Source organism: Hipposideros armiger, unplaced genomic scaffold (genome assembly GCF_001890085.2).
Source record: "Hipposideros armiger isolate ML-2016 unplaced genomic scaffold, ASM189008v1 scaffold_2066, whole genome shotgun sequence".
Lineage (NCBI taxonomy): Eukaryota > Metazoa > Chordata > Mammalia > Chiroptera > Hipposideridae > Hipposideros > Hipposideros armiger.
The window spans coordinates 29,310-39,775 of record NW_017733414.1 but is presented as its reverse complement, the minus strand read 5'-3'; the positions used below and the strand labels follow the sequence as shown (position 1 = coordinate 39,775).

The window sequence follows — 10,466 nt, the reverse complement described above, 5'->3', positions numbered from 1 at the left end:
ATAAATTAAAATGTTGAAATCAAATCTGATATTGTTTTACCTTTTATTTGGTGTGTGGAAGGTGTGCGGAAGAGGGGGTAGTCTTATACGGCAAGTATATAACAAACTCTGTATTTTGAGTGGAAATGTTAGGGGGTCGTCTTATACACCCAGTCGTCTTATACGCCGGCAAATACGGTACTACAAGCTCAGAGACTCCTATAGTGTGAAGGTGTGTGATAAGATAAACTGTCTTCAAAATAGTCAAAGTGTAAGAATTTCCTGTTCAAACCTTAAGTGACATAGTGGTGAAATACCCACTTTGTGCACTTTTGCTTCACTCTGAGTCTTCACATGCAGCCTGTGAAGACCACGGATATTTTGTTTACAGGGGTAACCTGTTCTGCCACTAAAGGCTGCACGACTTTCTGGTCTAAACAAGGTATGTGTCTCTACTCTCCTGTCTCTCGGTTAGCTCATCTCATGTAGTGGGCGATTCCAAATGCTAGATGTGATGCAACTGAGATATAATTAATATGCAATTAATTCAAAGAAAACATTAGTATCCCAATTTATACAATTCAGGCTAAAAACAAGAATAAAGTACGAAATATGTTGGATGATACCTTCAGATATTCAAGTGTTAGCTTGTAGAAAATTACTAACGAGCATACACACATAAATAATTTGGTTTATAAATCAATATAACTTAAAGTGAAATCTAATAAGCATCATGACAAGAAACAGTTAACTTTGGATTTTGTAATTCATAGACATAGTTATATCTGTATGTTATTTTATACTTAGCCAGCCTTTAAAAATACATTCTTAAAATGAATTCATCATATCGTGAAGGTCAAACATAATTCCTTATAGATGTACTCTGATTAAATAAAAGCAGTTTGACTTGGAATAAAAATCAGGATGACGTATCATCATAAAATCCTCATTTAAACTTAATTTTAAACAATCAAAAGCGATGAGGCTCCTGTCTAATGAATTATGTTACATTGTCTAACTGATATGAATCAGGAATAGTAATATGGAAAATGTATTAGGTAATAATTAAAATATGTAATATTACTGAGAGTTTATAAAGGTGATTATTTTGTTTTACATGCATTATATCTTACATATTTTTTGTTCCCACTTTAGATTAGTCAACTTGGTTGCTAGATACTAGGTAACTTTTAAAGGTCATACGTTGTAAGTTTCAAAGCTAGAATTTATTCTAGGCCTCTCTGAAGGAAGAACCCATTGACTGAATTATTATATTATGTTTTCTGAAATATTACACTTGCTTAAACAACTAAAGCTGCCCTCACTGATTCTGACAACCATAAAATCTTTCAGGAAGTTTGTACCCAAACTGTTCCTCCATAAATGATGTACACATTTATTTATCACTTATGGTTTCAAATCTTAGCTATTAAATAAATTACAAATTACTTGTGAAAATAAGTATTTTTTTAAAATCTTTTTATGTTGTATTGTCTTCATTATTTATTAAATTTCAGATAACTTTAACATCATGTAACATTTTTCAATATATAAAATCTTTCTTTAACATTTTAATGATGTCTCAGTATTCCACAATTATTGAAAATACAATATCATAGATTAAACCTCATCTGCCCTTTTAATACATAAATGTGACTAAATAAAAGGAATTTAGTGCAGGAAATTACTATTTATGCTAGTGCTACTATTCCCCCAACTTTAGAACACTCAATTTGTAACTATTAGTGGATTTAAAAATTGTCATAAATATTGGTGCATCATTTTCTTTTTTATACAATTTAATTTGCATACAGTTATTTTTATGGTGTTAAAATGTTTCAGTGGAATCTGACTTTAGATTAATAAAGATATATTATTATTCATGAATTTCTTTATTCTTAATTTATTACTTTTCATTCCTTTAACCAATAATATCATGTCAAACATAGAATATCATTTTAAGAATTAGTCTTCTGTCATGAAGCACTTATTTAACGCTCTAAGTAAATTAGAATATGACCTCCCATTGGTCAACTGCAAAATGCGCACTGTGACTTATCTCACGCTCCACCCACATTGACTAGCCTAGGAGTCTCGCCATTATTCACACGATTTATTAACACTTAAGTAAAGTTATCACAGGCACCATACCTGACATTACTCAGCTAAAGAGATGGATATCCAAGTAGAGAACTACTCAGAACGGAATCTGGCTAATGACTCAAAGAGACAGCAACCAAAAGGCAAGGGCATGGAAAGCTCCGTTTTACTATTTGAACAGCAAATACCCAATGTGGAATTAAACCTTCATAATGCTTCTCAGGATCATCAAGGGAATGACAAGAATGACAACTGCAAAGGTAAAGCATTAAATAGACTCAGGGTATAAGTGTTCTAGGATGTGCAGCTGGGTGCAGAGAAATGGAGCAACAGCAGGCAATAAGCTCACATATTTTTAATTAATAAGGATCAGAGGTTGAAGTTGGATTACAGTATTCTAACATGAAATCTGAGGACTAATTTACGCAGGCGTCATGGTAAGGTGCAGTCTTTGACCAACAATTCATGGACCATTATATTTCTTGAAAACACAATGGCATATTCTGAAAGAAAGATTACAATGGTAGATATGAGTTTGGGTTCAAGTTAATATACCAAGGGTGCCACAAAAATGTTTGCAATTGGACACTTTGGTCAACGTTGCTCAAGCAGTAATTTGCCGTAATCAGAATTGTCTATACGCTGATGGTGACCACTTTGAGCACCCAATGTAATTGCAGAAGCCAAATGTGACTCGTATTCATCTTTTGTTATTGGTATATATGGAATATTAGAATTTTAATAGTTTTTTTCCCTAAAATGTGTATATATTTTTTGGCACCCCCGGTAGGTATATGATTCCATATGTGTAAATTGTCTAAACAATTGTCTCCATCGCTCCTTTCTCAGTGCTTTTATTTCTTCCTGCAGGTTCAAAATCACCTCCAGAGAAGCTCATTGCTGGGATCCTGGGAGCCATCTGTCTCACCTTGTACACTGTAGTTAGAACAATACAGTTTCTTCCCGGTAAGTACTTTTCTGAAAGATTATAAGGGAACTTTTCACTTTACTGATCATCAGTGCCTCTAAACATTTTATAATATTATGAAATAAAACTCTCATTTTAATGTATGCACTTAGAATAAATGTGGATAGTTATTTTGAATTTCAAAAGTATAAATAACAGAATGATTTTATAAAATATTACATATATTTATACTCAGATTTCATAACTCAAAGATACGCTTTTTTGTATTTAGTCATGGACCTTTTATTCTGATTTTTCTGAAAATTATATCTCATTTAAATCTTTTGGACCTTATTGAGAAATACAAATTAATTCTTGAGGTTAGTTAAACCAATACTATAAAAAATGGTGACGATTGATCCTATAGCATTTGAAATATTTCTCCCCCAAAGCTTCATTACTTTAATAATTTTTCTTGGTAAAATCAATTTATTTCAGATTTTTAAAATTTTAAACAATACACTGAATTTCAAACTAAGAAACTGAAATTATTATGATTTATTTAGATCAATATTAATTTTTAACAAGAATTACTTTGATTATTTTTCTAGCTACTGTAATACCAGAGCAGAACAATTTCCCCTTGACAACAGGGATCCAGGAAGGTACAGAATGATTTTCAAAGTTCTGGTATCAGTATCATTTATACTTTGTCTCTAACGCAGGGTAGGCAAGAAAATAATATTTGTTTGAGAACTTAAAATATAACATTGGGCAATGAATGTTCAGAAATAATTATAAGAGAAGATTCTTTCTTATGTAAAAATATGGAGAAATACTTGTTTAAAATCACTATACCCAAGGTTTTAGATTGGCTCAAAGGTAAATAATTTTGGTATTCAAAAAATTAGTTTTGTTCATTGACATTCAGGGCATGTAGAGAATGGACTTTTTTGTTTGTGTGTTTGCTTTATTTGGGCACATAAATTAGGGAGTGAGAGGCTGACCTATGTCTGTTGAGTGGGTGTGATTGTGTTTGGTTTCATTTGTACCAGACAGTGAGCGTGCATAGCAATGTTATGTACATATATGTTTATACTTATGCAAATATGCAAATTTATTTTTATATTTTTAATTCAAATTGGTTTTGAATAATAATTTCTTCAGCATATCATCGTGGTCATTGTCCAAAGGAGTGGTTGACATATTCCAACAATTGTTATTACATTGGCACTGAAAGAAAAGCATGGAATGAGAGTAAGATGGCCTGTGCTTCTAACAAATCTAACCTGCTTTATATAGATAGTGAAGAAGAAATGGTAAGATTTTAAATATTTTCTATATTTCATTAAAAGATTATTTGGTCTACATTATATTGTAGTATTCACCCATATTTTTTTATTCATTTGTAGTTTATTTTAAAGTCTATTAATATTCTATTGTTTAACTCTTTAATATCTTATTTATAATTCAAGCCATTATGCACGTTTAATAACTTCCAATTCCTAGTTTCCATGGACAACCATGGTGTATAAATGCTTTTTGTCTAACATAAATTTTGCAATTTATTTTGCCATGTAATTTTAAATTATATCAAGGGAACTAAACATATCATGGTTGTACAGATTGATTATAAATTAAAAGGACTCGTGTAATTACAAATCAGATCATGAAATAGAAGTTTCCAGTCCACAGTAGCCCACTCCTGTGTATTCTCTCACATCTTTTCCTCCCCCTTCACTTAACCACTATACTGATTTTTAATATTGCAAATTATCTGTGCTTAAATTTGAGCTTATAAAATTGGGATCATTCAGTATGCATTTTACGTGCCTCCTTTCATTCCCATATGATATTTTGCAAATCATCCATACTATTGCATTTATCTTCAGTTAATTTTTGCTGCCTTAATATATGTACATGAAATTTTTAATCTATACTATTCAGAATATAGTTGTTTTAATGTGGGTATCATGAATAATATTTTATGAAAATCCTTGTGTACATATTTTTTCCAAATATTATAATATACTTAAAATTTATATATTACATATGTTATGTAGAATATATTGTATTTATATAAGTACAATATTTATAATAGTTTAAATATAAAATTATGTTATAATAATTATGTGTGTATAGCTATAATGCAGTCTTCTATGTCTCAGAATAAAATTGTAGGGTCATGAATGTATATGTCAAATTTATTAAATTATTCCAGTATTTTTTTGTTTATTGAGTAAATACACATTTTTACCAAATAGTCCTTTGATTTAAAAGTTAGCACTCTTGGGAATTTTAATGTTATAATTTTTATCATTATAGGAAAGTATCATGATGACATTACTAGGTATTTTCCTGATTACTCTTAGATTGAACACATCCTTTGGGCTACTAATCATGACATTCTCTTCTGTGAGAATGACAAGTACCTGCCATGTCTCTGGCCCATTTCTCCTGCATGTTGTCTGTCATTTTCCTTCCTCACAATTCTCGTTATTATATATTTTGGTTATGAGCTCATTTTTTAATTTATAGGATGCAGGTAACTTTTTTGACCCTGTGACCTATGTGTTTATTCTCATACTGGATTCTTTGAATGACCAGAATTTATTAATGTTAGCACAGTCTACTTTATCATTTTGGGTGTTATGAACATTTTGGACCTACTCTGGAATCAGTCAAGGCTCATGAAGATAATCTCCTACATTACTCTCTAGGTTTATTGTCTTCCTTTTTTATCATCACCTAATTGAAGGATCATAACTTGCAGCAAAGATTATCTTTTCATAAATAACTATATATGCATATATAATTCTATATATACATATGTGTGCTAATCTGCTTATATACATAGTATGTATTATATATCTTTATATAGACTATAATATATATAATATTATATGTATATGCATATACACACATACAGTAGTTGTCCCCTTATCTGTGGGGATATGTTCGAGAACCCCAGTGGATTCTTGAAAACACTGATAGTACTGAACCTTATATACACAATGTTTTTTCTTATACATATACACCTATGATAAAGCTTAATTTATGAGTTAGGCACAATTAGAGATTAAGAACAATAACTAATAATAAAATAGAACAATTATAAAAATATATTGTAATAAAAGTTATGTAAATGTGATCTGTCTCATTTCTCTCTCAAATATGTTTAACTATACCCACCCAGTTTGACAAACGACAGCAAAAGTAGCCCAAATTTCTTTTTCCTTCACAATTTCACGGATGGAGCATTATATCTTACTGTAGGTTTTAGCTATTTCTGCAAAAATATTTTTTGGCTTTCTTTATTAAATCAAGAACTTTCACCATTTCAATTACAGGAAGCACTTTACAGCCTCTTTTTGGCGTATTTGATTGCTAGTATCACTAGTCTTGTGCTTTAGGACCATTATTAAGTAAAATAGAGGTGACTTGAACACAAGCCCTGATCCTGTGACAGTGGCTCTGATAACCAAGAGAGCTGCAAGCGACTAACATTAGGGACGGGGGCATGTGCAGCGTAGAGATGCTGGACAAAGGGATGCTTCATGTCCTGGGCAGGACGCAGTGGGACAGGGAGTTTCATCATGTTACTTAGACGACACACAGCTGAAACTTGAGTTTTTTCATTTTGTAATTTTTTGTTTAATACATTTGGACCCTGGTTGACCGTAGGCATCTGAAACAGCAGGTAACTGAAACCATGGATAAGGGGTGACCACTGTATATAAGACACAGTCTACACAGCCTACAGCAGTTTGAGTAACATGGATAAGCCTTATCTCCCTTTTGTGCCTTTACTGTGTTCATTTATAATTCTCATAAATATTTTATGAATATACATTGAGAATCACATGACAGAATGTTATAATTTCCCTCAATTTATAATTTTGCCTCAACTATGAAACAATTTAGAAAACAGGAGAAGGAAAGTCTATATATCTAATAAGATTTTTACTCTTTGTTTTCTTTTCCTTCCTGATGATCCAAGAGTCCCTCTTTTATCATTTACTTTCTGCTTAGATGTTTCCCTTTAGCTGTTCTATTAGAGCAGGCCTGGTGGTGACACATTTTTTTTTAGTTTTTCGTTATCTGAGAATGTCTTGATTTTTCCGATATTCCTTGTTGGTATTTTCAATGAAATTTTCTATGGTTTTTGGTAGGAATAAAGCAGTTAGCATCTAAAAGTGTTCTATCTTGCCAGCCTGCTCTTTTCGCGGTCCTTTGACTGGGACTTTGGTCTGCGCCCATGGGTGTTTGTGGTTTGCTGGCCTCTCCAGCCTCCAGTCTGGGATAAATGAGGTAAAAAGAAACTCCAGGGAGCTCACTGCTATCTCACTCATCAGGTCCCGAGTTCCCAGTTCTGTCATCTTTCTCTTCTCCTTTTGAATCGTTTTATGTTTGTTTCTTTTATGTGTAATGTCCAGGGATTTTAGCTGTGTTTAGGGGAGAAATATACAACATCCACCTCTATCTTTCCAGAACAAGAAGTCTGATCTGTAACAGTTTTAATTGAATGTTTTTTAAGACTAATGGTTTTGAGAATCTTCTCATATACTTATTTGTCACCTTATATCTTTTTAAATATTTTTATTCTATTCATTGGGGTGACATGGGAGCTTTTAAATCTTCACTGTAATCATTGAATTGTTTATATCTCCTTTTAATTTTGTCAGTTTCTACTTCATGTGTTTGTGAGTTCTTTTGTTAGGTGGTCGTATGTTTAAAATTGTTTTATCTTCTTGTAATGCCATCATTAAGCTTTTGAACTGTTCCTTTTATTTCTAATAATATTTCTTGTTTTAATAGCTTTTTGTCAGATATTAGAATGAACGTTTCAGCTCCCTTATGGTCACACTTTATAGGGTATGTCATTTTTCATCCTTTTACTTTCATTTTTTGTGCCTTTGAATATAAAGTGCATCTATGATACAGAGCATATAGATAGGTCTTACATTTTTACTCAGTATGAAAACTTCTATCTTTAGACTAAAATGTTTATTTTATTCACATTTAATATAATTATTGGTATAGTTGGATTCAGGTCTGCTGTTTTGCTCTTTGTTCTACGTGCATGTCTTTAGGTTTTTTTCTTCCATGTTTCCTGACATATTTTGTCTTAAACGAAATCATTTAAGATAATATTATTTTAGCATTCCATTTTCATTCCTCTGTGGATGGTTTGGTAATTTTTTTAAATTTTCTTAGTAGTTGCTGTAGATATTACAAACATATCCTTAACTCATCACTGTCTACTTCAAGTTCATTCAATAAATTTCAGTAAAATATAGAAACTAAGCACCAACATAGCTTTATTTCCTCTCCTCCCTCTGTTGGGTTCTTACTATTCCTTCTAACAGTGTTGTACTGAGCCAGGCAGCACTGGTTTGTGAATCCTTTGTGACCTGACATTCATGACTTATATAGGATTACTTGAAATGAATTATTCTAGGGATTTTTGCACCACAGAAATAAGCGAATGTCAACAAATCAGGATTTCTTCCCCACCCCCGAACAAGGTGCCCATTTACCAACACAAAGTTGCATCCGTATATAATATAAAACCAACCAAACAGTGTTATAATTAATGCCTTAAGTAATCATTTAAAAAAAAAAGAAATCACAAGAACAGACGATTAACTTTACCCATGGTTACCGTTTCTACTGCTCCGCCTTCCTCCCCGTGGATGTGAGTTACCTCCAGTGTCATTTACTTTTAGCTTGAAGAATGTTTTTGGAGGGCAAGTCAGCTAACAAGGAATTCTCTGTTTTTGTGTATGTGTAAGGTCCTTATTGCAACTCCTTTTTTTGAATGACTGTTGTGATGAATTTAGAATTGTTGTTTGACAGGTTTTGTTGTGTTTTTTCCCCCAGTACTTTCAGCTCTTTGAATATGTCGCTCCCTGCTTACTGCTCGTCATTATTTCTTTTAAGGACTCATCTATTAATCACATTATTATTTTCCTATATGTAATGGGTAAGGTTTCTTTTTCTTATTACAGGGTTATCACTTTTTTTTATTTGTTTGCTTTCCATTTTACATTTTATATTGTGGTAAAAACAATTAAAATAAAATTCCCCATTACCAAGTCCCCTTCGGCTTTTATTTTTACTGGGACCATCTTTATCTCCTCTGCACAAGTATGCATTGGTTTCATTAGCCAAGAATGGAGACAGAGCTAATTTCATCTCATCTGCTGTGCTCTCCCTTTTGCTTTCTCTCCATTATATTTGTGGCTGGCACTGTGTGAACACACAGGAGACTACAAGCTCAGACTAGAAAAAGTGTGGGTTTTCCTCTTTTTAGCCTTGTAAATTCAGCACTTTGAGCTTAAAAAATAGTGGACAATTTAGCAGCCTCTCCCCGACTGCTAATTAAGTCTGCCCCTGTGGCAACAGCACCACTGATTTTTGCAGCCTTCTCCAAATTGTAAAAACTACACTTCTTTTTTACTCACTGAACTGAGGCGGGGGTGGGGGCAACACAGGACTAGTCCTAGGCAAAAATACTACAGATTTGCTCCATTCTTATTGGGATTTCTAGGAGCTTTTCCAATAATAAATATGTTACAAGTTATTACTAGTCTTTGATCAATTGTTGCAGCCTTGAAATTATTTGTGTCAATTTTCCTCTACACATAGTCATACTAACACATTTTCCTAATGTGTCCAGTATGTCAGTATATAATGTAAATTGAGAGACTGTATAGACTAGAAAGAATTGACTTTATATTACATTAAAAATTCATATTAGTGTAAAAGCTTTTATTTGCTGTGTCATGAAATTTGTTTTCTCATAGAATTTTTTGGAGACCTTCAGAACTCATTCATGGATTGAACTCTCCCACAGAACCAATAATAGTTTGTTTGTGTGGCCAAATGGCTCAACATTCTCTTCCAAACTGTAAGTTTCATGAGAACTCATATTTTATGCTTTGAAGTAATTAATCTTAGAAATAAAAGCAATATGTGAATTATTTTATGAAGAAAATTATTTAGGTATTTCCATATAAAAATTATACAAGGACTTCTCAGATATAGATATATAAGTATTAGTCTAAGTAAATTATTTCTTCACCAAATTATTAGGTCACATATTACCAGATTAATTATATCTTATTCTCTGTATTTCAGATTCTCAATATCTTCAGAGATGAACAAGAATTGTACAATAGTGTTGTTTGACTCACACCGGCTTTATTCTGAATCCTGTTTAGAAAAAAAACTATATGTTTGTAAGCAACAGATACTTTGCCTTATCTAAAGTTGGTATAATGCTAATCTGTAAAGAACATATTTTTAATTTTTTAAAAGCCATACAATAATTTATTTAAAATTATTTCTTATGATACTATTTTGAGTACAGTTTTTTTGTTTGTTTGTGTTTTGTTTTAAAGATTTTTATTGGGAAATTGGGGGAAGGTGAACAGACAAATTGCTATCCTTTTGTTCTTCAGTCTAGTTGTGGAGG

General features: G+C 32.0%; 1 protein-coding gene across 1 annotated transcript; it reads left to right on the top strand.

The window, feature by feature from the left end:
* Positions 1-2,152: 2,152 nt before the first annotated feature.
* LOC109378497 (NKG2-F type II integral membrane protein-like) lies at positions 2,153-10,307 on the top strand. Its single transcript, XM_019634860.1, has 6 exons — positions 2,153-2,339; positions 2,950-3,045; positions 3,598-3,651; positions 4,154-4,305; positions 9,796-9,899; positions 10,130-10,307. Exons 1-6 carry the CDS (start codon positions 2,153-2,155, stop codon positions 10,257-10,259), a joined length of 723 nt encoding a protein of 240 aa, XP_019490405.1. The 3' UTR covers positions 10,260-10,307.
* The last annotated feature ends 159 nt before the right edge of the window (positions 10,308-10,466 follow it).

What these genes read in the sequence shown, in the direction of transcription:
- LOC109378497 (XM_019634860.1), top strand. Translation starts at nt 2,153, where the DNA reads ATGGATATCCAAGTAGAGAACTACTCAGAACGGAATCTGGCTAATGAC. An exon ending in AACAATACAGTTTCTTCCCG is followed by an intron (nt 3,046 to 3,597) that starts GTAAGTACTTTT and finishes TTATTTTTCTAG; the next exon opens with CTACTGTAATACCAGAGCAG. An exon ending in TCAACATTCTCTTCCAAACT is followed by an intron (nt 9,900 to 10,129) that starts GTAAGTTTCATG and finishes TCTGTATTTCAG; the next exon opens with ATTCTCAATATCTTCAGAGA.